Below are 26,911 nucleotides of genomic sequence, written 5' to 3'. Positions count from 1 at the left end.
CATTTCTATGAAGAATGGGCTATAATTTTTGCCTGAAAAATCTTAGCCCCACCCCTTCATTCAAAAGAGAATTAGGAAACCCCCTATACCCCTGACGTGAACCTGCAAAAAGGAGGGGTAAAGCTGAGGGTTTGGGCTAAGGGGTAGAAATGAGATTGGTTCGTGACTTGTTCAACAAATCATTATTGTGTTAATTGTTCAAAAACAATCAGGGAAAAGATGACATCTGTTTGCTTTTCCCATGAAGCTCTGAGTTAGCCACCAAGTTAGGCTCAAACATTCCCATACAAGTGCAGTACACCCTACCTCTGACATCATGCAAGATATAATCTAATAAATATTTCGTTACGTAACACGGTGTACGGTGTGGCCTTTCTACATTTGACATTGTCTCCACATAATTGTTCCATTGAAATCTGTGAGGTGTGTAAAAGTCAGAATGATTTTATGGCCGCCCTGAAATAAATTCCTGCAGCATGGCCGCGTGGAAATATGTGCAGCAATAACGTAGGGGGAAATGTGTGAATCTGGACTTCCACAATGGCTGCCATTGTGAACTAAAAGTTGAGATAGAGACAAGAGAAGTGTGAGCGTGAGAGAGGAGGGCGTGGTTCTGTGTGCGCTTCTCTCTGCGGGTTAATTTAAGTCTTTGCCCTTCACCTGTCACCATCACCGGGGCTTGTCTTCCCATTACAGAGGAGAGATGACGGATGGACAAAAAGGATGGAAAGGAAAAGGAAGGGAATGAAGTAGGACTCGGACGAGTGACAGAGAAAGTGTTTTGTGACAGAAAGAGGGAAACAAACTGATGGAAAAAGGTGGAGAAGGGCAAGAAATGAAAGATTCAAAGGAACAAAGGGGGAAAGTAAGAGAGAAATCAAGAGGAATGGGAGGAGGGAGTGATAACCAGAGACAGAGGGAAAGATCAAGGGAGAAAGAAGTGAACGACAGAAAAAAGACAAATGCATGTAAAAAAAAAAAAAAAAAAAAGAAAAAAAGGGGGACTGGTAAAGCCATTAAGCCTGGATTCAATAAATCTGCATAAAAACCAGCAGTTACTCTGTAATGACCAGCGAAGGCCAATGTGTGTGTGTGTGTGTGTGTGTGTGTGTGTGTGTGTGTGTGTGTGTGTGTGTGTGGCTGTGAAATGGGTTCTGAGGGTCGGACGAGTGTGTATGGGTTCGTCTGACTGTCTCTCCTTTTGTCTGTGTTTCTGAGTGTGTGTGTGTGTGTGTGTGTGTGTGTCTAATGGTCGTTGAGGACCTCTGTGTCGTATTTAGAGAGAAAACAATCATCCTTGGAGCAGGAAGCAGAGCTGCCTAATGAAAGCCTAGAGAGACCCCAGACCACAACGCAGCACAGATGGATGGGTCTGAATCTCTGCTCCACAACCCCCCCCCCCCCCCCCATAGACCCTCCCCACTCCACCTCTCTCTTTCTCTCTCTTGTCTTTGCTGCACTCTGCACACCTTATTACAGCTTTGTTTGCACACAGGATCAAAAGCCCTTTCCCTGATTTGCATCGATGCAAACAGATGATTTTGAGGCCTTTTGTCCAAAGTTCAAGAAAATTCACAAGTTACATATCAGCAATCAAGTCACAAGAGTTCATTAGTCTTTAAGGTTTAACTTCTGGCATTTTAAATGAAGCAGAATTTGCATGTTGGCCTTTGAAAAACTGTAATGGCTAATTAAATGGTTAAAGTCTGTGACTGAACGTGGTAGAAACTGACCTAAAGGTGAAACTACAAGAAACGTAGTCACCATCACCTCTCATGGTCTGTCATGTCAGAGTTATGTGGAATATTTACACAGCTTAGAATTAAAGTAATTCATGTTTCCAGCTCCAATGTGAACTCTACTAGACAGAAAGTTATTCTGGGAAACAGCACAGACACAGAGCAGGGTTATCTGTTGTAATACGGCAGCTACACTCTTCATTATCGGCCGTGATGTTTGAGTTGCAGCTCCGCCTCATCCTGTTTTTGTATCTCCTGTCAATCAAAATTTGCCCAATCAGTGACCTTTAAATCATGAGGGGTCTTCACACACAGTTCCTGCCCAGTCTGTGAAGAGGGCATCAGGCTGCAGAGCTGAAAAAACAATGATTGTGTGCATTTGAAACCTCATGTTTAAATGTAAAAAGCATATTTCACCAAGGCTTTTTGTTTTTTTGTAACATTGCAATTATGTATACGTTTTTAAATTTGTTAATAAGCAAAACGATCCAACTGTGACATAGTTAAAAATGTGTTTTGCTAATTAATCCGACCACATAACAGCCTTAATATTTTCGGCTGCTCTTTGGTTTAATGAGAGTTTACTGTCCTCATAAAAAATAAATTATCGTTCTTTTATTTTCGTTTTTTATTAAGCTGAACTAGTTTTATAGAGTTATAGTATAGCAGAGTCTGAAGTCATTGGGGCTGCAGCTGTATATTGGTGTTGTTTTCTTGTGTTGGAAGTTTATTATAAAGTCATCTGAGTCAAGCCCAGGCCCTGGAAACCTGTGAAGTCCTGTTGTTTAACTAGATGTAAAGTAAGCCGGGGAGAAAGTAAGTACTCCCCTCTTTGTCCCAGAGAAACCTTTTATTTTGAGATTACACTGTAACAACAATGACATTTGAAGTCTGTAATTGTGCGGTATTATCCTTCATTACAATGACTTGTAGAGTTGTAAATATGTGGGCTCGGTCCTCGCTGAGGTTTCTCCAGTTTGACTTGGCTCGCGAGCGCTCGCAGCCGCTCACTGGGAGCCCCTTTCACTCTGAGCAGATAGAGAGTCATGGGCTGACAATGCATACTGTGTTCATAAGAGCAGCGATACAATGTCCGACTCGGCCAACAACACTTCATACACATTTTTTACGGCACCAAAAACACGCACATGTCCGTGCATATAGTCTATAATGAACTACAATCACACACGCACACTTGTTCTTAAACTTCAACAGCTTTTATACACTTAATGGAACTTGTACATATAGACAAAAACATGCATAAACACAGATATGCACATACACACACGCAGCCAATTTTGATACCTTCACACTTCAGGCCAAAGAGAGAGACATAGGTCAGGGAGAGAGAGAGACTTCCTGTGTGTGTGTGTGTGTGTGTGTGTGTGTGTGTGTGTGTGTGTGTGTGTGTGTGTGTGTGTGTGTGTGTGTGTGTGTGTGTGTGTGTGTAAGATTACGATGCCAGTTCTCTTCAGTGCTCATTAGAGACGTCATTGAGCCATAAAGGTTATTATTATGACTATGGCTCAGAAAACAGCTCTTTTGGTAAAAACCTCACTATTGGATTCAGTGTTACTTTTGTAGTTCAGCTGAGGTTAAAGAGAGACATGGAAACAAACACACAGGAACAGGCGACTGAGAAAAAAGTTCAGAAAAATCCATCTTTTTCAAAATTGGCCTTTCACTAGCAACTCTCTGCTGGGCTCCACATGCTGCCTGAGTGATTTAACTGAGACCTGACAAGAGGAGAATACAGCGCAGACTGAGCATATGCAACAAAGAGTGAAGCCACTCAGATGTCGAAGCGGCTGAAAGTTGTTGAGAGATTTGATTGGACCGGACGACACCGCCGTCCCTCGGCTGTTGTCTTGAATTTTTTCCTCTTTACGTTTCAAAAGCTACAGAAATCTGAACGTTTCCGTGGAAACTGAGTCTGACATTGAGTGAGAGGAGTTTGTTTTTTTTTTTAAAAAAAATGACTGAACTGAAAGATAAATGTCCAAACCCACATCATTTCATTTAAACGATACAAACATCTGCACGAGTTAACGAGGGTTTTTACAATATGTCGCGTTATTATATCATTCTGTAAAATGCTCTTGATTCAGTTGGCGTGATGGATCAAAACATTTCAGCACGCATTTTCTTCAAACTCTGCTGACTAATGAGGTGCTGTGGTCGCCATGCTGGGATAATATCTTCTATTTATGCCACAAAGACACAGTGTGTGTGTGTGTGTGTGTTTTTTTTGTTTTGTTTGTATTATGAAGCACATCTTTTGTTCTGTTACATCTGGTGTTGGAAAACAAGCCAAAATATGTCAAGGAAAAATCCAGTTTCATTTAGAAATGAAATGTCTGAGGCCCTTTTACTGTCGCTGTTTTTGAAATTGGTTCATAGGTTAATCATTTCACTCATATTGCATCCTTTAAAAACATGGCTTTACATTTGGGAGTTGTTTTTTCTCGGTTTAGCTTATCAGCACAGAAAGCAGGAATTTTGTTTCTGTACAGTCTGAATTTACTGCCGAGCCTCCCTGAGGTTTCTTGCTCTTAATCGGACTAGTTATCTGCGCTGGGAGGTGCCCGGTTGATAAACCGTGAAGACTAACTTGTTCTCACCCACCACCCTTTTCCTCCTGCCTGAGCCAGGCTGCTTTTTGGGCTGCGGCTCAAGTTTTAACAGCACAGGGGAAAGTTACATCAGACGCTGCCTTAGTCAAAATGTTTGAGGTGGTGACACTTTACAGAAGCGCACTGTCAGGTACACGAGCCTCCAGTGGTCGCTCACGATTACTGTGAATTCATATTAAATCATATGTGGGTGTTGGATATGTAGATTTGTGTGTGTGTCTGTGTGTTTGTGTGTCTGTCCATGTGTGTTTTACATGCTATTTTAGTATGATCCTAATGACTTTACAGAGTGCCAGGCATTTTAACAGAGCCAGAGAGAGGCTTGTAAAACACACACACACACACTCACCACAAGACAGAGCAGAGAGGCTGGCACACTGGAACATGGTGGTCTGGAGGGAGACAGTGTGCAAGTGTGTGTGTGTGTGTGTGTGTGTGTGTGTGTCTGTGTGTGTGTGCATTTCGAGGGTCAGCCAGGGTGATGGTGACACATGATGAAGGAAAATGAGAAACACGGGCTTGAATGAAAGACTGGCAGTGTGTGTCTGCGATTGTGTGTAGGCAGGGTCAGGGTCTAAAGCAGACGCATGGCGCCAAGTGGCACTGCCTGAGTTTGGGTGGATTTGGACAGAGTGAGCGGAGGAGAGGCTTTAAAAAAAAAAAAAAAAAATCCAAACTTTGACGACGTTGTTAGGGGAAACATTTGGCTGAAAACAAAGTAAAAACTTCAGTTGTGAGTATTTTTTTAAAACTCAAAAGCTCTCGCACCTACAGTACATCAACGTGGAACAAGGGAGAGTAAAATGTTGTGGTGATGGAGGCAGGAAATACAGTGATGGAGAATTGGAAGAAAAAAGGATGAAGAGGATAAAAGGAAGTAAGAAAAGAAAACTTGAGGGAGTGTGCATCTAAAAAGCCAAAAAAAATGTTAGAGCAAAAGAAGTGTCCTTGTTGCTCTGCAAGTTTTGTGATTACCATTTTTTCCCTCTGAAAACTTCAATTAACATTCTTAAAAATAAGGATTTTTGGCTTTGGCTATATTTTGTATTACAGGACAGTCTCACAAATACTGAAAAAACAAGTAGGAATATTTATTTTTATCTTTGAGCTGCTGTACCAATCCAGTGTTTTTTCTCTCACTCTTTGAAACTCCCATTTGCCAAAAAGGCTTTGGTAAAGGCACATCTGGTTACCTTCAGATAAAGAGCTATGCACTTTTTAATGGAGCTTTTTAATGGGAGGCATGCAGGGCTAAGATGGGGATAAAACCCAACCAGAGAAATTGCACACAAGTCATATGGAGCATATTGGGAGACACTGATGAATTCGGGTAAGAGGATACGCTCCGAGTTCATTCAGCCGTGCGAGGGTAACACAACTTTGACGACAGTAAAGGCAGACACGATGTTTTCTGTGATGGATGAGTTGGTTTTAACACTGCAGCTAAATAACTGTGCAGAAAACAAGAAAAACAACAAAGAAATTCAAAACACTGTTGTATGCCATGGAAATGGTTAGCTGTGATGTAAAATACAAGTGATTTGTGGTAAAAGGGCAAATACTGTCTTTTTTTTCCTTTTTTTTTTTAAAGATCTTGTTTTCCTCAGTTGTAAATCTGACTTGGAAGTGGCCGTGGGCTCAGCTTGGTTCAAATGTTTTCAATATCTTTAAATGTTTGTTTAAAATATAAGGTAGGAATAAAATACTGCAGGCAACTCAGCTGGCCGTCTAGAAGCATTCAATCTTGTTAGATAAGCTTTCACAGCTGCCCACATAATCAGTTTTAATCCAGAGTATGTTTTTCTTTTGAAAATGTGGATCCCGGGCCACTGAACCGCAGAATAAAGTCGGCATTTTCTTTTTAGTGAAAACAGGCTGATGATGAAAAATACGTATAGTAATTGTCCGTCCATGAAAGTTGCCCAGAGAATTTCCCCGGTGCCTTTAATGTACCCAGTGATTAAATGACAACTTAATTCTCTATATTCAGAGTTTATTTAAAGTGACACCAAACCGCGCAGCGCCATATCTGAAGCACTCATGCTAAACACAGACATTGTGAAACATTAAGACATACAATAGGGCTTTCATGAGGAATTTCGGAAACTGGTCCTGCTGTACCCTAACCGCACACTCTGTCACACCGCTCCGTGAGTATGTGTGTGTGTCTAGAGTTACCGGTTTTCAATGTATACCACATGTAGCGACCGTCGCCTGATATGTTTTCAATATGGAGGAAAGGACAGAGACAAAAAGAGAGAGAGAGAGAGAGGGAGAAAGACCGGGGAAGTCAAAGATGGCCAAAAATGATTTAATAATGTAGTGTTTATATTTGGTATCTGAAAACACAATTTGTTACCATGGCAACGGAGCAGGTTAACCGGCGTTTTCTTCAGCCCTCCCTAAAGCTCACCTTCTCTTTCTCCCTCTATCCTCATTCCCCTTCTCTTCTCTTCTCCTCCCTCCCTCTCTCTCTCAGATGACAACTCTTTCGACAGTAAAATAAATACACTCTTCTCTCCCCTCCTTTGCTCCGTGTATGAACCAGCCCTGCTCCGGCTGCCAAAAGCTCCAAGCAGAGTTTACTCCCTGTAAAAGAAAACGTCTGAAACGGTATTTGTTCCGCTGCCAGGCGCTTGTCGTCAGGTGACCCGCTGGAGTAAATCTTTTCAATAATGTCAGAGGCAGCGCCAAAAACCTGCCAGGCTGACCAGTGTGTGCCCTACTCCTACAAGCACACACACATACACACACACACACAGCGAGAATAGAATACAAGTAAGCACACAGAAACACACTCGGTGGCTAGTTTTAGAAATTGATAAATGAGGAGTGACAAAAATGTCCTCAGTTTTTTCCACATTTTTCAGAAATACAGCACATTCACTCCACACCCACACACATACTTACATCTTACATTAGCAGTGAGGACACTGATTGCCGTTATGTATTACCTAGTCCCGTACCTTAAGCCCAACCCTCATCCAAACCTAATACCAACCCTGAAAACAAAATGTCTTCACCAAGATAATTTAAACCAACCTTTGTCCCCACAGCTAGAGAAAGACATGAAGACACAAACACACACTTTGCATTATTCCACCCCCTCATCTCAACACAACTGTCCTACCTGTTCCTGCGTCATGCTGTGCAGCTGCGTATGCCAGGAGGCGGAGTCAGCGCGGTGATAGGCCGGGGGCGGGGCGAAGTCCTGCAATATGATTGGGTCTCGCTCCTGACACAGTGAGGTCAGGTGACTGATGTACAGCTTCAGTTTGCTGCGATTCTGATTGAGATCCAGGAGGGGAGAGAGAATCTGAGGAGGAAGGGAAGGAGACAGAAATGAGTTCAAGTTTTTTTTACAATTTAAAACACAATGAAACAACGACAACAAAATGCCATAACTGCACATGACAGCTTTTTTTTAAACATTCTGTTATAATCATAGAGAAAGAGTGAGGCATTTATTCCTTCTGGTATAAATGGCAAAGGCTAAAAAACACTCAGCTGCAGGCACAACCTTATTGACCTATATGCAAAACACCAGTTTGTCCTCGTTCACGTGTGATTGGCTGTCTGCTCTGCATCACCTGTTCCCTCACTCACTCACTACCAGTCCTATCTGTCACTCAAAGGTTTAATCTATAGAGAGCAGTAAAGTGAGAAATCAAACACTTAATAATCCTCATGAGTCATCATGAGTCCCACAACACAGTGGATTGTGGGCCTTTGTTAGGATGAAGTAGTGTACATGACAGACAATTAATCTAACACAGAGTTTTGATGCTAAAATGAGTAAATATTGTTCACTATGTATGAAATAAGGAGCAATGTTGAGCACTGCAGCACCTAAATTGGCCCATTTGTCAGTGCACAGTTTATCTCAATGTATGAGCTGCACGAACTCTCCAAACACACAAGTAAATGGAGATGAATAGGGTGAGGTGAGATGAACACAGACATGGAGAAATAGAGACCAGACATGTAAATATTATAAAGTGATGTAATTATGACAGTTTGATTACATTCTTACATTTAGTGTTTAGTCTGATTACTCTGAAGTATCTGGTGTAATGTTGTTGGTCAGTAATAAGATTTCTTTGCTACAGTATTTGTGTTATATACAGTATGAGTAATTTTGCCCATTAAATCACATTTTTATTAATAGCAATAACTAAATGTAAAAGTTCAGACCAGAACCAAAGTCCTGTGTCTATTTTAACAGGTTTAAAATGATTAAAATGAGTCATTAATAAGTTTAGAAAAGGCCAGAGTTGACCGGCCATGAAATGTGTTACTGTGGTCATGGACTTATTACATGATACACAAACAACTCCTAATAATGCAAATGTAAATGCTTATGATATTTTCAGCACTGATCATGAATGCAGCAACTGATTGATCAGATATGTACAGACGACGGCGGCTTTAATGATACAAATGTTTTTCTCTTGTTTAACAGGAACATTGACTAATATGTGTATGTCTGTGTGTGCAAGTGTGGGAATGGGGGTGAGATGAGCAAAACAGATGCACACACATTTTGGGGGGTATGAGACAGGACCCCCCAAGAGACAGACACACACACACACACATAGATAAGACATACAGACACACACGGCTCTCCACGGGGGAACAGCAGGATTTAAGTGCAGAGGAAGCATGTTAAGAGGCCTGTTAGTGTGTGCGCGCGTTGGTAAAGTATATTTAATCCGAGCAGCGTCTGTCCGCACCCTGCGCTCCGTGCTCATTGTCACTCAGCATACACACCCACACACACACACACACACACACACTCTTGAGTTTCAACGGCAGGATCCTTTCACTCAGCGCAGTAACATCGCTCTGCCTCTCTGTATCTGGGCTCCACCTCAGCTCATTAATCTGCTTCTCTCCCAAACCGATAGCTACAAGAATTGCAAATATTCATGAAATGTTGGCTTTTATTCTAGATACATTGAATTACGACAGAAAGGAGAGGCCGTCAGACAGTATTAAATCATTAAATTGTTTGTAGTTGTCTTCTGAAACCGTTTATCAGGACATCTCTTGCATAGTTTTGATCAACTAGCTGTAGCTGTAGTATCCATACCGATGCTTCCTGCCACATTAACTCACAATCTTCTTTTTTTTTTGCTTTGGTGGCCATTTGTTGCTTGTAATATTGACACTGACGCTGGATGCCCTCTCATCTCATACTCAGAATGACTGATGTGATCAAAAACGAGAAAGGTAGCGACCGCAGACACGCAGCTTTAACATACTTTCTAAATCTGAACGCAGCCTCAGCTGCCAGAACAGCGAAAACACAAGTTGCAGATAGGCAGATTTTGATCATATTTGAATAAAACATATCGTATAAAGCTCGATATATATATCCCCTGCATTCATTATTCAATAACCTCATGTGTTCGACCGGCCCGACAAACAAATGAAAACTAGACGTGGGTGGTTTTTGTCGGGGGAAAGAGGAAAGTGCTTTTGCAGACTCATCTCTCGCAGCATTGCAGCAAAAATGAAAGTTGAAGGTAAAGTGGAGGCAAATCAAAGTAGCTGTCACATCTGATTCTGACTCCTTACCTTATTTACTGCAAACACAACACACACACACAACACACACACACAAGGAGTAATTTTGTGTTTTTCCAGACCACCTCCATCATGAGCAGCTAGCTACCACACCTTCCTGGCTCACAACGACTTGTTTCTCACATCACATAGTGAATATGTACTGTAGATATCTATACAGTGCCAGCAGATATACACAAAAACACTGTGACCGAAACACACACACACACACACACTCATGCAGGGTCGTTATCAGAGTTGTAAATAGCTCTAGTTACAGTATTTTCCAGTGAGGAGCTGCCAGCAGGTTACAGTCCATTACGAAATACATTACTGAACATTTCCCTCCGGAGGAGAGAGGGAGGTAGACGAAGGAGGAGGAGGAGGAGGAGGAGGAGGAGGAGGAGGAGGAGGAGGGGAGAGAAGCAAAAAGAAGAAAGGCTGGATCCTACACATACTGCATTTAAAAACATCTTTGTAGCTGTATGCTATGATGTGCGCTGACAGTCGCGACGCAACAAGGACGTTATCTCTCCACCACTGTTGTGTAATGTGACAAAATGTGAAAACATCTCTGAAAATCCGGCTTTACTGCTCCACAAACACACTCCACACATGTGCAACAGCTGCTTTCTCACAGCGTGTTCTAATCCGGACTATTCTGTCAAAAAAAATCACTGTCCACACTTTCCAGACTTGCAGTGGAGCGCCGTGGATCAAATACAAGACAAATGAGAAACAGGGAGAAAGAATGGAAGGAATGATGGCGGCACAAAGAAGACATTTGGTTAGAAATAACAACACCATTGCTTTCTTTTCCTTTTTAAGAACTGTATAATGACTACCAGAAAAATGTTTAAAAATAAGTCTGACTCAAGCCGAGCAATAATACGGTGAAATATGAACAAAACACTGACCTCTGAAAGTCTTTGCAGAGCTTAAAGTCTTTGAATTTACTGATTTTATTAATTCGTACAGTCTATACGGGCCTCCGTGTTTTTATTGCATTACACAACCCGCAGTGGTCAATGTATGCAGTGTTGTGTGTGTTTAATGAGTCCACAGTGCGTTCCAGTGTCTTACTGTACTACGAAACAGTCCCACAGGAGACATAATTTTATACGACACTGTGTGTATCAGAGTATGTGTGTGTGTGTTTGTGTCTCTTTATTGGCCTCCCATGACCGCCTACCAGACTCTTACTGTACTATGAAACAACTCCAAAGAGAGACATTCAGCTGGCCTCACTGACTGGCCACATTATAAAGTGAAATCTGGGTTTTTTGTTTCTCCACTGTTCCCTCAGAGACGCAAAAGCGCACCAGCACAAATATATTTATTATGCGACCAGGAGCAGCATCTGTAGAGGAGGTCGGGTTTCTACGCGGGACAACTGTGACGGTGCTGGAGTCAGGGCTGCTCATGTGACATAACTAATAAACACCTGGCTGGTGGACAATCACTCAAACTCTCTAATAAATCTCCCTAATATAAAACACATACCAACAATAGATTGGAGCTCCTTCATCACCACTGCAGAGGAGCCCTTCAGCAAGGCACTACACAGACCACAGGGTGAAGAGTGACTGACCAGACTGTGGTTTGGTTTCACAGGGCAGATTTTTTCTTATGTTTAACAATTATTCAATTAATCAGTTATACAATCCACAGAAAACTATTTTGATCATGTAATAATCATCTATGTCATTAATAATTAGAATTTTAAATGTGAAGAATATCAGTTTTTCCTCCGTTGATGTCACTGTTAGTTGATTATCTTTGGTTTAATGTTAGTGCAGCACTTTTCACAGCTATTTGAGAAAAGTAATACCACTGAATGTAATAAAAGTTAGTTTGTAATAAAATAACAAAAAATATGGGTAAACACAGACGTATTTGAGTAAATTGGTGTGCCGACCCGTTATCAGATAGCTAATTGGTAGATCTAGACTCCAAACCATTCTCTGTTGGGCTCATCATGTTACTTCATGGTCATGTTACTTCAGTTCAGTCCTTATGTTTAGTTATGTACCATACACACACACTCCCACTCCTCACTCATGCACAGTACCCCACACACACTCCTCGCTGTACACATTTCCACGCTGCATGCTGTAAGCGTTTAATTTGACGTCTTAAATAGTAACTGTTAACCATGCTGTGTCTCCCTCCCTCTTGTTGTGGCTGCTTGAGCGAGGTCACGGCACAACGTTTTCTACTGATCATTAGTGAGGATATGAACACCTGAGCAGGATAATTCACCATGTCACACTAAATATTCATCATATACTGTAGGTCAGAAAGTGCTCCTAGTCTTCCCCTGTGCATCTTGATGAGAAATCTGTCCACATTTAAATCAATACTCCTAGAAACACATACAACAAACAAAATATACAATGCTGCAGCATCAGCATTAATGTCACGTTAAAGATTTACTTAAAACGAGCTGTGTGTACTCATCCATGTCAAGTCAAACCAAAACACTGAATTATACATCTTCTCTGTCCTTTTTAACTGATGCATCTAATACCACTCAAGACCATTAAAAATGCAAAATACCATAAAAGTCTTTTCCGACAATGCTGCGTGTGTTCTCCTGTGTTTCTCTGCTGCAGCGTTTCATTCTCCAACTGCAGCACAGGATCCTCTTATAGAGAGCCCCACAATCATTCACTGTTCGGATGTAATGTGCTATGGCGAATTACCCACCTCACACACCGAGGAGAGAGAGTGCGTCGGTACATGTGTGCGTGCGGCTACTCACGAGTAAAAGAGATGAGTGTGTGTGTGTGTGTGTGTGTGCTGGCCTCTCTCAGCAGGGAGGTGCTACTGCTAATTAATAACCAGGGACAGACTAAGATCTGCTGCTGAACCTCTGGGCTTTTAGCATCCCAATGGGAAATCCCACTGGAGGAACTGGACCGCACTAAAAGCAGCATGTGCTACTCATATGTGGCGCTGCCTCCACTGTACTGCTCCACACCAATGCAATGCCAAGCTTTTAGTATAAGTCAAAATGCTTATCATTGTTACATCCTTTCAAAAGTTCTACTTACTTTCAATTAAACAAGTTTCAGGACTTTCACAGGAGCAAATGACTTTAATGAGATTATCAGACGCTCGTGTCAACACACACGCATTATCCAAGAAAATGTTTATGTCATTGAAAACACATTAAAGTGAAAAGAGAAGCTTCTTGTCTTCAGACAGTTTGCTCTCCTTCATGATTAGATTCATTTAGATAGATTTGTAGCTGTGTGTTTTTTGTTCTTGCTTGACTTGAAGGTTGTCACGCATATGCGATTAATGACCTTTCAAATACTGAAATCCCCTTTTGTGTAATTAAGAGGATTATAGGGCACAAGTCAGGGGAAATACCTACCTTTTATCATCCCTAAAAGCTTTTTGGCAGAGGAACAGCTTTCTAAAATCATCTGCTACATCGCACACATAAAGAAATGATAGGATCATGCAGTGATCTCAAGCGTCAGGACTCACACATGAAGTTCTTGTTAAGAAAAAACTGCAAACAAGAGGATCAATGCATCAACAAGGACAAGGACAAAAGAAGCAGATGTCCAGAATGATAATCACTGAGTGGAAAAGGAAGGAAAAGATGAAAAAAAAATTAAAATAAAGCAACAAATAAGAACAGGAAGAAGATTTGAAAAAGTAAAGATGAAAACGAACAGAATGAATATTTGATGAAATGTTTCAAGACATGAGATGATTTGGATGGTTTCCTGTTCAAGCCAGGGCAGCTGTGGCTACACACAAGAGAATGAATAATAAAGTTTTTGCCAAAAAAGTCCAAAACACAAAATATTTGAGAGGAAGAAGTGCAGATAAAAGAAGTTTCAAGACTGAGTTTAGAGATTAGAAAGAATGAAAAAAATAATAAAGAATGAGAAATCAAAAAGCAAACGAAGTGAAATGACTGAATCACGACACCAGAACGACCACAAACTCACGGATGGAACAAAAAAATGAGGAAAAACGAAAGAGCACTGACACGACGAGCACATCCAAACGTGACCTAAAGAAGACGCTCACCCTTCTGTACAAAATGGTGGACCGAGGGAGAAAAAGAAGGCATGTGATTGGCTAGGCCCAAATGCCCTCCTCATCGTCCTATTGGTTGGTTCAGTCCAACCGCAGCGTGAGTTTGGAGAAAGCAGGAAGTTAGTTCGGCAAAGCAGGAAATTGTAGTTATACAAGGTGAGTAGAGAAATACTGGAAACTTTAAAACTTGTTAGTAATAAATGAAACAAAAATATGCAATTGCACAGAAAGTCAAAGCCTTTACTAAACACTTGCATGTTTGATAAATGCTTGTGGAAACATGCTATCCACATAACAGTGATGATAGTACAGGCATGACATCGGCAAATCCCGAGCCCCAGGAGGAGCACCCACCTGGTCTGGGGAGGGTTTGTGATTGTTGGGCTGCTCTGAGTTTGGAGACGCGACCTTCAAGTGGTCGTCCTCGTAGTTGTCCGCCATCAGCTTCATCCGATTCTGAGTCTACAGGGAGGGAGAGAGAGAGAGAGAGAGAAGAGGCCACGAATGATTAGATGTCTCACGCTGAGGACAGTGAGAAGTGAAATCAACAGCATGAGTCAGCAAAAAGAAACTAACAATCATGTTTGAGAAAACAACAGAAAGTCGTGTGTGTGTATTTGTGTGTGTTTGTGTGTGTGATGAGAGGAAAACCCGCGTCTTGAATTCCTCCAGGAGTTAATTTGCAGAGAGGAGGAAGAGAGCAGAGTTTTGGACAACCGCCATGAGCTTTGCCTCCACTAACACACATTTTGTATTTGTGTGTGTGTGTATGTGTGTGACAAAGATAGAGAAAGAAAGAAGAGGAAAAAGAGACAGAGACAGAGAAAGTTGATGGGCAGGAAGAAAAGCAAAATAACTCCAGATTGTCCATGCGTGTTTGTGTTTTAAACGTTGTGTTGGCTTTCCTTGTTAAAAGTCATGATAACATTTCTTTTGCACCTATCAAACTGCACGTGCGCACACACATGCACAAGCCACAAACACCTTCACACAACTTCACATTGCCACCTGTTGTGTAGCTTGTTAAGCGGTGCAGAAAAATAACAGGCTTGTTAACTTGCCACTTGGGGAAAGATCCATGAGGACTTAGAAAAATATTAGGCTACACACAAACACCTGTAAATCACTTCATGTGTTGCAATGCACACACAAATCACACACACATGCAGAGGCACTTTGAAGTACAGACATTCACACACACACACACACACACACTGTGGAGACTTTTGTCCTTTTTTCCTCTTTCTTTTCCTCTCTCATCTCTTTACTCTGCCATCATTTCTCTTTTTTTCCCATGCTATCTTTCATCCTCTCCTCTCCTCACTCTTCCTCTCTGGCCGCCCCATCTGTTTCTCATGTCACTGTTATACTTCAGTAGTACTACAGTAGGCCTGGAACGAGCGAGGGAGTGAGGGAGAGTAGGAGAGAGGGAGAGAGAAAGTGAGGGAGGGAGTCAGTCTAAATCTGTCTTGTACAATCTAAATCCCTTTAGTCTCTCACTGAGCCCTGCAAGGAACAGGGGCTTAAGCAGGCCAGACCGGGGTTTTGTGTGTGTGTTTGACAGAGAGTGAAAGAAATATGTGAATGCCAACTTTTATATGTGTTTGAAAGCTACATGAAAGACTGCATTTTGTGTGTGAGCAGGAGACAGTGGCACTCCAGCCATGTTTCATAAGCGTGTGTGTGTCTCCTGTATGTACATAAGTCAAGTTGATGAGTGCCTCCCCCGGAGTGCGCACACACATTTTTCATTTCCTTATTTTCTGAGCTTTAAGATAAATACACATGTATATTTAAAACAAACACGGAGAGTAAACAGTTCATCTTGAAACCATATGAGCGCAGACCGTGTAGTCCCCACTGCACCTGTAGACAAACACGCATGCTGACAGCTTGGCAGCCATGTTTATTTGTCTCTTCCTCTCTTCTCCACAACATCCTTCAGCCAGTAAATCACAGGCATCTAAATCATTTGGTGATTGTCTAGGAGTACACAAATTATTTTTCCAAGCTACAACTGTGTTCCTCTCCTGTTATTCAAGCTGTTTTACTTCACTAACGGCAAAATAAAAAGAAGACAATATAGATAAAGTTAAAAACTAAAACATGCTCAACTCCCTCTAAGACACTTTAAAACCCTCTGACATGATTGTATTACAGTGGACGCCTTATTGACAGCACTGAGTCAGTTATAGTCTTGTACAGAGAGTGATGACCCTAGGAGATCAGGTTCCAGTGTTGCAAAGAGTGACGCCCAACGTGGGGCTCGAACCCACGACCCTGAGATTAAGAGTCTCATGCTCTACCGACTGAGCTAGCCGGGCTGTGCATATGAGAAGACATTTCACAGAAAATTGAACCCAACTCAAGTTTTGCCGGCCCCTGTTCCAGCTGCCGATGAAATAAATGGATACAAAATAAAACATGTCAGCACACATTCCTGGTAGATTGCGTAGTGACATTATGGCCGTCGTAGAGTACAGCTGTTTACCTCCAGTCGTCAAGATGACATATTGTAAAATTCTGTTTAGCGCAGAAATGTCTAACAAGCTGTCACACTTGTAGATCTGCTGCTCAAACCAGTCTTCCTGAATCAAAAGTCTTTACGTCTTATTTGTACTTGAAGCAAGTCATGTTTTGACAGGCTTACGTGATTTCTCAGCAATCAAAGGCATGTTTCTAGTGTTTAAATACAGGGTTAGTTTCAGTCTCAATCACAGATGAGTGATTTGTACATTTACTCATTTAGTAGATGCTTTAATCCAAAATAACTGAGAAGTGAGAGATGTCTAAGTTTCAGTGCTGTCAGAGACCTTTGTATAAGTGCTAGGTTGGCCATATCTATTCAGTAAGTGCAAGGAGATCAGGTGAAGGTGCAGTGAATGTTCATAGCAAATTGTTGTTAGACAGTTTAGGGTTTTAGAGGTGTTTGGAGAGGAGGTGATTGTGGGGATGATGAATGTTCAAGATTCCTGAAGATAAAGAGGGACACCACAACTCTGACAACAAAAGAATGCAATGAAGCATGACCTCAATCTTGAATAGGAGGCTCACCATTTATGATCAAGGCCATTATATATTATCATGTTTAATTTTCTAGTGAGGTATGCCTTTGATTGGTTGTTTACAACTTGGGAGTTTTAAGAGATGGCCCAGTTGAAGGTTAGGACTGCTCAAAAGCACTGCGCCCAACGTGGGGCTCGAACCCACGACCCTGAGATTAAGAGTCTCATGCTCTACCGACTGAGCTAGCCGGGCTACTCACCGGGGGAGGGTCTTTGACCTCTGACTCAGTGTTACGACACTGTCATGCCTGCTGTGGTGCAGCTGCATGGTAACTCAGGCTGCAGGGCAGCATGTTGGAGATAACAGATCAATGCTGCCAACCAGACAACTCTCTTGGAAAAGTGAAATAATAAAAATATTGTCGCCCTTTGTCGAAGATCCTGTGGCGCTAGGTGTGCAGATCATGAGAAAGACGTCTAGGAGCAAGAGATTATTCAGACATAAGGAAAGAAGATTGGCTTTCCCCTGGCAATAAACAACCTTGTGGCAGTGGAGGTAGACACAGATTGATGTCTGGGGGTATTTTGAATGTAACTTTTCTCCTGGTCGCATGATCATGTTATAGACATGTTATAGACATTTACACCAGGGGAAAACATCTGCGCCCAACGTGGGGCTCGAACCCACGACCCTGAGATTAAGAGTCTCATGCTCTACCGACTGAGCTAGCCGGGCTGCATCTGTATGAATATTCATGAACGTACAATGGCTAATGATTTATTCTCAAAACAACCTTCACTCGTTGCACTTCATACGCTATAATGGAAACACTAATAGTTAGTCTGCCAGACTTCTGTTTATGAAAAACGCTGCTATGCAGCAGGAGTCTCTTCTCTACATGTTTTCTCATCAGCAGTATGTTTGGCCTTGATTTTGAGTGACAGATGAGTGAAGAAATTAAAAATGAATGAAGAATTGAACAAAAGAGCATGTTCCTGCAAGATTAAGAAAGAGAACAACTCCGGGATGGGGAAAGCAGGAAGGGAAGAAAGGAAGAAGATAGGAGAGAGTTAATTTGAAGATGATAAGCTGTGTCGAGAGGCTGTCTGATCTCTGATCTCTAACAAGGCCTTTCTACATCCGAATCTCTCAACCCTTCTGCAAACACAATGTCTCTGTGCCCTCCTCTCTTTCTCCCCATCTCTGAGCTTTCTGCATTTAAATAATCCCTGAAGTTCCTCCCTCCCGTCTTTATCTGTCTGCACTCTCATACTCAGTACCTTCTATGATTAAGTCTTCCCATCCTATAACAAGAACACTCCTTTGTCTCTCTTTTTGCCTTTCTTTAATGATATGTTTTTTTTCATGTTGATTTTTAAGTCTCTCTCCTCTTTACAGACTCAGTATTTTATTTCCTCTCTCAGTTCGACTTTTGAGCTCCTTAACTTGCCCTTGTATCCATGACTAATTCTCTCTCCAGCTCTTTTCCGTCCAACATGTCCTCATTTCCATATCTTTCCCTTTACTCTCCTCCTCCTCTTCCTCCTCTCATTGTTCTCTGTCTAGTTCACTGGGTTCTTTTGTATTTTAGTTAATTTTGATTGTGAGATTTTCCCCCCCCTCTTCTATTCTTTTTGCCCTCTCAATTTTGGACCAATTTTGACAATCTTCCTGTCATCTCAAAAACAACAATAGGCTACAACAAAGATTTGGCAGCAGAAACGAAAAGCAAGAACACAAATTTATCGAAATATTCCTCACATCCACATCTAAAAGACTGAAAATTTTAATCATGAAATTGATTCATTCCAATCTAATAGAAAAAATAAGTTCAACTGAATTCAACCCATGAAATGTTTTGAGTCCAGTTTTGTGGCCGATGACGAGTGTTTTGACCTTTGAGAGAACAAAACGGAGGAAGCTATTCAACTTGCCATCTGCGTGTCACCATCAATTTTACCTCCATCCTCATCTGTTGGAGTAAAAACTGCACAGACACAGTTTACAAGCGTTGTATAGGGCTGATAAATACATGCTTTGAATAAACTCTGGCCCGTCAAAGCCCATTCGCTTAAAAATAACAGTGTTGAAGCAGTTTAGCAAGGTTGTTAGCTTGAAGAGTTTTATTTTACTGTCAATAAAACTGTCTGTTGATCCAAAATGAAAGCATGTGACTGGCTAGGCCCAAAATGATTGAGTAGAGAGAAAATACTTGGAACTTTTGTTGCTGACTGATGCAAGCATGTCCTGACTGGCTAGCGAGCTAACCACTAGCGTGCTAGTCTTCAGTATTTCATCCAGTTTAAATGCAGATTAATTTTGCTTTCTTTTTGGGATTTAATACTCTCTCCTTCTGCCTTTCTCTCTTCTCCTGTCTGTAGTCTATCCATGTGTAATACTGAACCCAAAACCCCAAACCCCAAAAAACCATGAATTATAGAAGAAGAGCGTAGACAAAAAGGAAGAGTTGTGCACAGAACAAAGTGGTAAAAGGTGGGGGCAGGGTGAAGGTGTGGGGGAAAGGAAAGAGGAGAGAGGAACAAAGACAACCGAAGGAAAGGAAGAAATTAACGCCTCTCTCTGTCCTGTCCCAGTTCTCCTCATTGGCCTTTCTTTACATCTCCCCCTTTTCTCTAATTGTCAGGAATGCTGACCTCAGCTCACTTGTTTCGGTGCCAACTATCTCCCTCACTTAATCTAATCATCACACCATTATTTCACTCCTCCTCCTCTTCCCTCATTGTTCCCTTCCTCTTCTTCTCCCCCTCCATCTATCCTTCCTGTGGCTCTGCTGTAACCCGCTGACAATGTAGAGAATGAGAAACAAATGAACACAGAGCAAAATGAGGTGAGGAAAAAAAAAACAGCTGAGTCATGCTCAGAGGAAAAATAATTTCATTGTGCTAAGGCTCTCAGGAATATTAAATTAGATTATTGTTTCATCTTCTTCCCCAGTGGTGAAAGAAGAACCTTTGTTAATATCCATACAATTATCAATAATGAAAAGTTGCTGAGTAATGTTCGACAAGAACTACTTCATCATGATAAAAAATTAGATCCATCCCCTGTTTCTTCTGTCAAGAGGAGAAAGTTGTTGATAAGTAGAAAATTACAAATGACAATGAGAAGTGTCAGTTTAGCACAGAGGGGAATTATTTCATTTTCATAAGTCTCTGTGGAGCAACAAATTAGATTACACTCAGATTTCTTCACTTTTGACAGTAAGGCGAGAGGTCATAATGAACACAAATAAAGAAAGAGACCAACAAATAAAATCCCTATGACTCTAAATTAGACACTTGACAAAAAGTGTAAATAAAAAAAACATTGCATGAGTTTCATCTGGGAAATAACTAATGGATTAAGAATGAAGGTATGAAGGTAGGAATGAATATGAAGGTTTATTTTTGGCTTTGTTTTACTGCAGAGATTTAAACTGTAAAACTTAAAGATTTAAAGCTTTGATTCGTGTTTCTTGCGTTTTTAAATTTCTTTTGTGTTCTTCTAATGTAATGTTTTTTTTTAGGGACTATCACCAAACTGTGAATGTGGAAAATACCACAGTCACTGATATGGAGATTTGGACTTAGGTCTCAGCCACACAGGTGGCCAGGCCACACACACACACAGACACCACCTGTAAACGTTAACCTTATGTATCTGTTATAAGAGGGTGAGCATACTTTCTTTCTTTCTTTTTTTTTTTTTTACCTCTCCCTCTTCTCTCACTTACTCCATTTCGTAAAATACTACAGTCACTCCCTCGTCCCTTTGCCTTCACACAATATCCATCTTATTCTCTCACCGTTTTCTCTCTGTGCTATGTTGCTGCTGCAGAAAATAGGAATAACAGAGGTGGACGTTGACTTAGAGAGAGACAGGAGGAGCAGAGGGTGAAGAGAGCTGAGGTCACCTTGATCTACAGCCTCCTGCCTCGACTGCAGTTGGAGGTCAAAGGCTGACACGCAGGAAACACTTTGATGGTCACACACATAATTTGTAACACACACAAGTGTGTTTTTTATGTATGAAATGTGGGTACTACACTCCTCCATCCATTTATCAGCCTCTCCTGGTAAAATGTGATCATCTCCACCAAGTCACAGAGCAAAGCATCAACTAAAAACACTGCACTGACGCACCATAACAAATATTTAGTTCATCTGATTGCATGTTTGACTGTACGTCACCCTACAAACAGCCCTGCAGTATTTGCACGCTGCCGATTCAAGTTTAGCCTCCTGTTCTCTTTAATTCTCGCAGTAAATGACAGATTTGTCCAGAACAGATCTTGTCCCAGTTCCCAGAGAACTGAATTTTAATCAATCAGACTGATTTTACGCTTCAGTTTGATCCTACTCTGGAGCGTGGTACTGTAGCTGGGCTATATAAGTCACCATCCAGTTTTGAACTCAAATTCAGACCAGACTTGAGATGTCAGCAGAAAAAAAAAAACACTCACAGTGTGAACTTTGATTGGCTGACAAGTGATGGCCTTCAAAAAGAAGAAAAAAAAACACTCCAAGGGAAACCTCAGAAAATGTGGGTTGTCCATAACTTTGATACAAGTGACCTACATTCATGATACTGCAGCCAGAAGATGAGCACACATTTAGCTCTATAGCTCATTCTGGTACTAAAAATACTGCTTTCTGTTTACAGTCACCATATTTGGTCTAATGGCAACCAGGGTTAACTGCTCACCAAATCAATCACTGCCTCACTGATTTATACTCACTTTTTCTACATTTCATACCACAACTCTGCCCGTGTCTGTCTGCCAGGCAGGTTATCAGTGACAAAGTGTGCTTATATGTCACTCTGAAGGAGCACGCTAAAAATACTAAACTGGCCCTCGGCTCCCCGGATGGTTATACTGGAAACACGCACACACACACATGCGGGAATATTGAGGAAGTCTCGGCCGTGATCCATCAATGAGGGACTGAAAATTATGACACCACAGAGAGAAAGAGAGAGAGACCAAGAGGGGAGCAAAACCACTCACACCCTTGGAAGCTCTCTCTCTACACACACACACCTACACCCACACCCACGTAGCAGGAGACAGTGGAGTCTCTGTGTTGTTAGTAACCACCCTGGAGACCCCGAGGTGTCATAAATGACTTCAAATAGGATGAACAGAGCAGCGGCAGGACGACGGAGGAAGAGCGAGTGAGTGAGTGATACATGTTCTAATGACTTCATTTGACACAACCCCTCTTTAACGCTCCCCACTTCTCTCTTAAACACCCATTCAAACGCTCTCTGGCACACACACGCCTATTTTTCCCCTCTTGCTCGCGCGTGCCGCGTTTATCTCGCTCAATCCTTCTGAGCTTTTCCTATCCATTAAGTGGATTTTTGGCAATATTCAATAAGTGGAGCTGGTTCTGCTGCATGTTATCTATCCCAGCGCTTTCTGAGGATGAAAACTCAGTTATTATTTCTGAACAGCAGTTAAATTTCACAGTGTGAATCAAGGGAAATAAGAGTGAAAATAAAGTGCCCCGATCTCCGCTGGGTTTTGATTTACTGGGCGTCATTATCATGTCAGTGTTTTGGAGATTTGTGCAATGTGTGTGTGACTGTTGGTCCCAAGTATGTGGATATAAGAAATGCATGTAGCTGGGGTTCAACACTGCCCCATGTCCCGCAAGAGCTGAGTGTTGCTCTGGTAACATGTTGTGCATGTTAAAGGTGCATTGTATAGGAATTACTCCCATCTAGCGTTGCGGTTGTATATCGCAAGCAACTCAATCGTATTTTTCATGCTGCATTCACGTGAAATTGGGCAGACGGCAGACGTTTATCTGACCCACGTTTTACCGGCTTACCGTCTGCCCGACTGCAGGTGAATGCAGCATCAGTGTAACGCTCCATTCCTCCTCACTGCGTTACCGCGGTGACTTTTCACAGACGCCACCTCGACCTGAGCCGACAGCTCCGGTGTCTCCGCTGAGTTTCCGTGGTTTCCTACCGTCACGCTGCCACTGAACGTAAAAACATGGCGACACGACATGGCAGCCAGCACCGAGCTTACCCGCTCCATGTAGATATGAATGATATGAACGGCAAATTCAGAGCTGGAAGGAACACTTCAGTTTGTTGATGGGGGGTAATTACTGATTAATGAAAAACATACTTTTGAATGAAATAATCGATTTTCGTGAATAGATAACAGGAGAAGTTACACAATGTCCCTTTAATGTGCGTGATGGATGGACAGGTGGTTGGAAGACAGAAATACAGTGAAGATGAAATCCACCAAACTCCCAGAAGGCTCATTCACTAAGGGGTTGGTTAGTTCACTAGACCCACGAGAACCTTTACTGTGTGTGAGTGTGTGCCTATGTGTGTGAGTGTGTGCCTATGTGTGTGTGTGTGTGTGTATGTGTGTGTGTGAATAGACCTCTGTGTGGAACCACAGAGGCATTTGGTCATGTTTATATCCTTGCTTTTGGCCAGAGTGAGTGTGTACATATCAGGGTGTGTGTGTGTGTGTGTGTGTGTGTGCACATATTTGTGTCCTTGTGGAAGTGTTGTCCATACCACCGAAGTGACGTGTCCAGTGTGTGTGTGTGTGTGTGTATGTGTACACAGCATGCAGACACAGAATTCAAATAAATACAAAATCATATGAAAGAGTTGTCACCAGAGATTTGTAGAGGGTTTGAACTCGGTGTGTGTTTGTGTGTGTGGTGAGTGTAGGAGGGGTAGGTTAATCCTAAATTTACCGTCAGTGGTTGGAGGACTGCGGTCACATCTGGACTGGGTTTCTCTCAGCATCTCTTGTTTTCTTTGCTCCCTTCATCACTGCCACCTCACCTGTGCTCTCTCTCTGATTTCTTTACACTTCCTTCCCCAGTCTCGCCTCCTCTAATTTACATACCTGAACAAAAACCTTTCCCCCCGTCCACTTGGATGTCAGGGCGTGTGTGTGTGTTTGTGTGTGTTTGTGTCTGCACAGTCTCCGTACCTGCTGTTTGAGCTGTTGAACCAAGCCGTCTTTCTCCCTCTTCAGAGCAGCCACCTCATCCTGGGTTTTCTTCTTCTTGGATGAGGAGAGCTCCAGCAGGGCAATGTTGGCGTCTTTCTCACTGATGGCAGCCAGCAGCGCCTCTTGCCTTCACAAAGAACAATCACACTTAAAAAAACAACAATAACAAAAGAACAAATCTGATAATTTGCTTTAATTCTGGGTGCATTTGAATTGTAGACGGTGGAAACTGAACTTTTCACCTTAAATTAGACTTGTTTATCAAAATGACAAAAAAAAAACACTTATCCACATCTAGTCATATTTTCCCATTTGCCTAGGTTTTAGAATATCTGCCTCTTGAGGTTTCTGCCTCTTCTCCAACACACTTCCTTTCACCTCCCTTGTTTTGGGCCACAGATAAAAATCTGGACACAGGAAACCAAAACTATCCGCATGGCTAGATATCAACTTGAACGTTACGGTGAACCCCATGGCATGTCAATAAGTGCAGCGATGTCCTTCGTACTGGAGCATCGTGTTGTGATTTAAAGGGATGAAATTGGTGTATTTTCGCAAAAAGACATGGGGCTCTCCGGTGGTCAAGTGTGACACACACCATGTAATCAAGACGTCGCCAGCTCATTTATGGTGCAGACCTTTATGGCAAATGTTCAACCTTCGTCTTTTCCCTTCTCCACAACACCAATGAAGGAAAAAACGCCCCCAAAAAAAGTCACTGTTGCATGTTGTGCAGCTTTTCCTTAAACGCACCTCTCTCTACTAATGAAATCAAAGACGCTGTCCACAGAGACAGGAGCAGGGAGCCGGCAGAGAGTCACTGTCTTTCACATGGACACTTCAACAGGATGCGTGTTGCTAAAGTGGCAGCTTTAAGCCTATCAGCTGGTGTTGAAGGGATGATTCACAAGCCGCCAACAAAGACTGATAGCACCTATTTGGTATTTCATTAACACCACTACGTTTTTACTACCTTTAGCTTGTATAAAAAGCTTCAGCCTGGCTGTTTTTCCTCGCTACTCTCTTGTCTGTCTCTGTTTCCATCCCTCCCGTCTCATCCCCTCCCCATGTGGACGGCCGGGCTGACAGATAGATAGCATTCCATGTGGTCGGGAAGCAACAAGCCGCATCCCATCCATCCCATCGGCCGCAGATCTGGCGCGGCCGCCTCTCAGGACACCCAAGGCTCTGAGTTCTCAGAACCCTGTCCGTTTCCAGAGAGGATCTAAATCATAACGTTTTCCCCACAATCCCACAGGGCCCGAGGACTGGCCACACACATACACACACAGACACAGACACACAACAATGCAAACTCTCACATAGGAATACTACTATACCACTATAATCAAATTTTGGCTTAATGTTGCTTCGTACATACACACACAGATAAAGCCTCAGCTCCTATAGATAACAGTGTTTAAGTCAAGAGATAAGAAAATAAAGAAATAAACTCAGAGCAGAGGATCTGAACTCCATCACTAGCTGCATATAATGTGCATGCATGAAGATAAATGCACGCACAGACATACAATTACCCCGATGCACACCAATCCACACAGAGGTATACTTCATTTACATTTTTTACATACCATTTCACTTTCTTTCTTTGCTACACTGTTTCTCTCCGTCTCTCTTTCTCTCTCACACACACACAGATGCAGTAGTGTGGTGAGGAATGAGAGCATCTAAACGAAGACAGATTACATGTTATGACTGTGTGAAGACCCACACATTCTTTGGGCGGCCTAACTGACCACACTGTCAGTGTGCAAGTGTCCCATCATGCATCTGTGCTTGTCAGGGGAAGCTGGGGGAGTTAAGTGGGTTGGGTTGGTAGCTCGACTCTCTGGGGAAGTATAATCACTGTCACATTTTCCTCATTGCTTACTGTTTCACATTTTCAGATATGGATGACTCTGCACTTTTAAATTGTAAAATAATACAATATATCATTATGTGCCTTTGTCTTTATGGAATTTATCAATAGATTATGATGTTTGGTGATAGATTGATTGATTGATTAAAAGAGGGGAAATCATAGAGGTGTTGCTATTTTTGTGACTTAACTTAAAGGAGGCTGAAAACCAAACAAAACATGGCAAGCATCAAAATGTTCAAATGTTCCAGTGTCACCGCCAGTAAAATACAGGTGTTATTAAAAAACTGAGTTTTAATAACAATACCAAACCAAAGTCTTTATAATACCTCACATACAGGGAAAACCTCCAGTGAGCTCTTGGACGTCTTTAAGCGATCAGAAAGAACATTTCCTTTCTTCCAGGTTGCAAGACACTGGAGCACTGTCACGGTCTTTTCCCTCTCTTTTTCATACAAACACTGCACGCACACACACACAGACACACACACACACACACACACACACACACACACAGAAAGGCTAATGGAACATTAGTCTTGTTAAAGCTAACAGTGCGTCTACTTTTATACCATATCTGAGAGTTACCTGCCAGCACATGGCGCTTATAAACCCCGGTGATAAAATGATATTTATTCCAGATGCACTCGTCTCATTCTGGGGCTCAGTGTAACGCTCTCTTCATCTCTGTAACACACACACAGACACACACACACACGTACAAGCGAAGACTCAGAACACTCTTCTGTCTCTTCTCAGACTGCAGAGCTGAACACATACTTATGGCGAGCGCCGGTTGTGGCTACCGCTCTTGCTATGTGATCATTAAAAAAACTGTTTCAAGTGCAGCTCTCCTTTGCTAAATCTTTAGATAGTTCTTCTGTCAGAGGGCACTTTAAAACATGGTGTGCTCTCAGCGGCGCTGCCAGTGTGTCCTCACTGTTGAAAATAACAAAGACAAGGAAGCCAGCGCTGTGAGGAGGAAAAGGTTCCCAGTGGATCGGCTGCCTTAGATCTGTAACTT

The 26,911-nt window shown here is 42.1% G+C and overlaps 1 protein-coding gene across 3 annotated transcripts in view; it reads right to left on the bottom strand.

Annotated features, from left to right (window-relative positions):
• The window catches only part of LOC311006406 (ELKS/Rab6-interacting/CAST family member 1-like), a gene marked incomplete at its 3' end in the record, with an annotated part of 118,412 nt that overhangs the window by 10,391 nt on the left and 81,110 nt on the right, over positions 1 to 26,911 (bottom strand). For all 3 annotated transcript variants that reach the window (XM_083999230.1, XM_083999231.1, XM_083999232.1), the window contains exons 19-21: positions 23,988 to 24,135; positions 14,357 to 14,464; positions 7,503 to 7,688 (exon numbers count right to left, since the gene is read on the bottom strand). In XM_083999230.1, the coding sequence (XP_083855356.1) occupies positions 7,503 to 7,688; positions 14,357 to 14,464; positions 23,988 to 24,135 (442 nt within the window). The remainder of the gene's footprint in view (positions 1 to 7,502; positions 7,689 to 14,356; positions 14,465 to 23,987; positions 24,136 to 26,911) is intronic.

The sequence above is a fragment of the Trachurus trachurus genome, assembly GCF_905171665.1.
Source record: "Trachurus trachurus genome assembly, chromosome: 23".
Lineage (NCBI taxonomy): Eukaryota > Metazoa > Chordata > Actinopteri > Carangiformes > Carangidae > Trachurus > Trachurus trachurus.
Note: the sequence above shows the minus strand (reverse complement) of the source record. Positions and strands in the feature narration are given on the sequence as shown.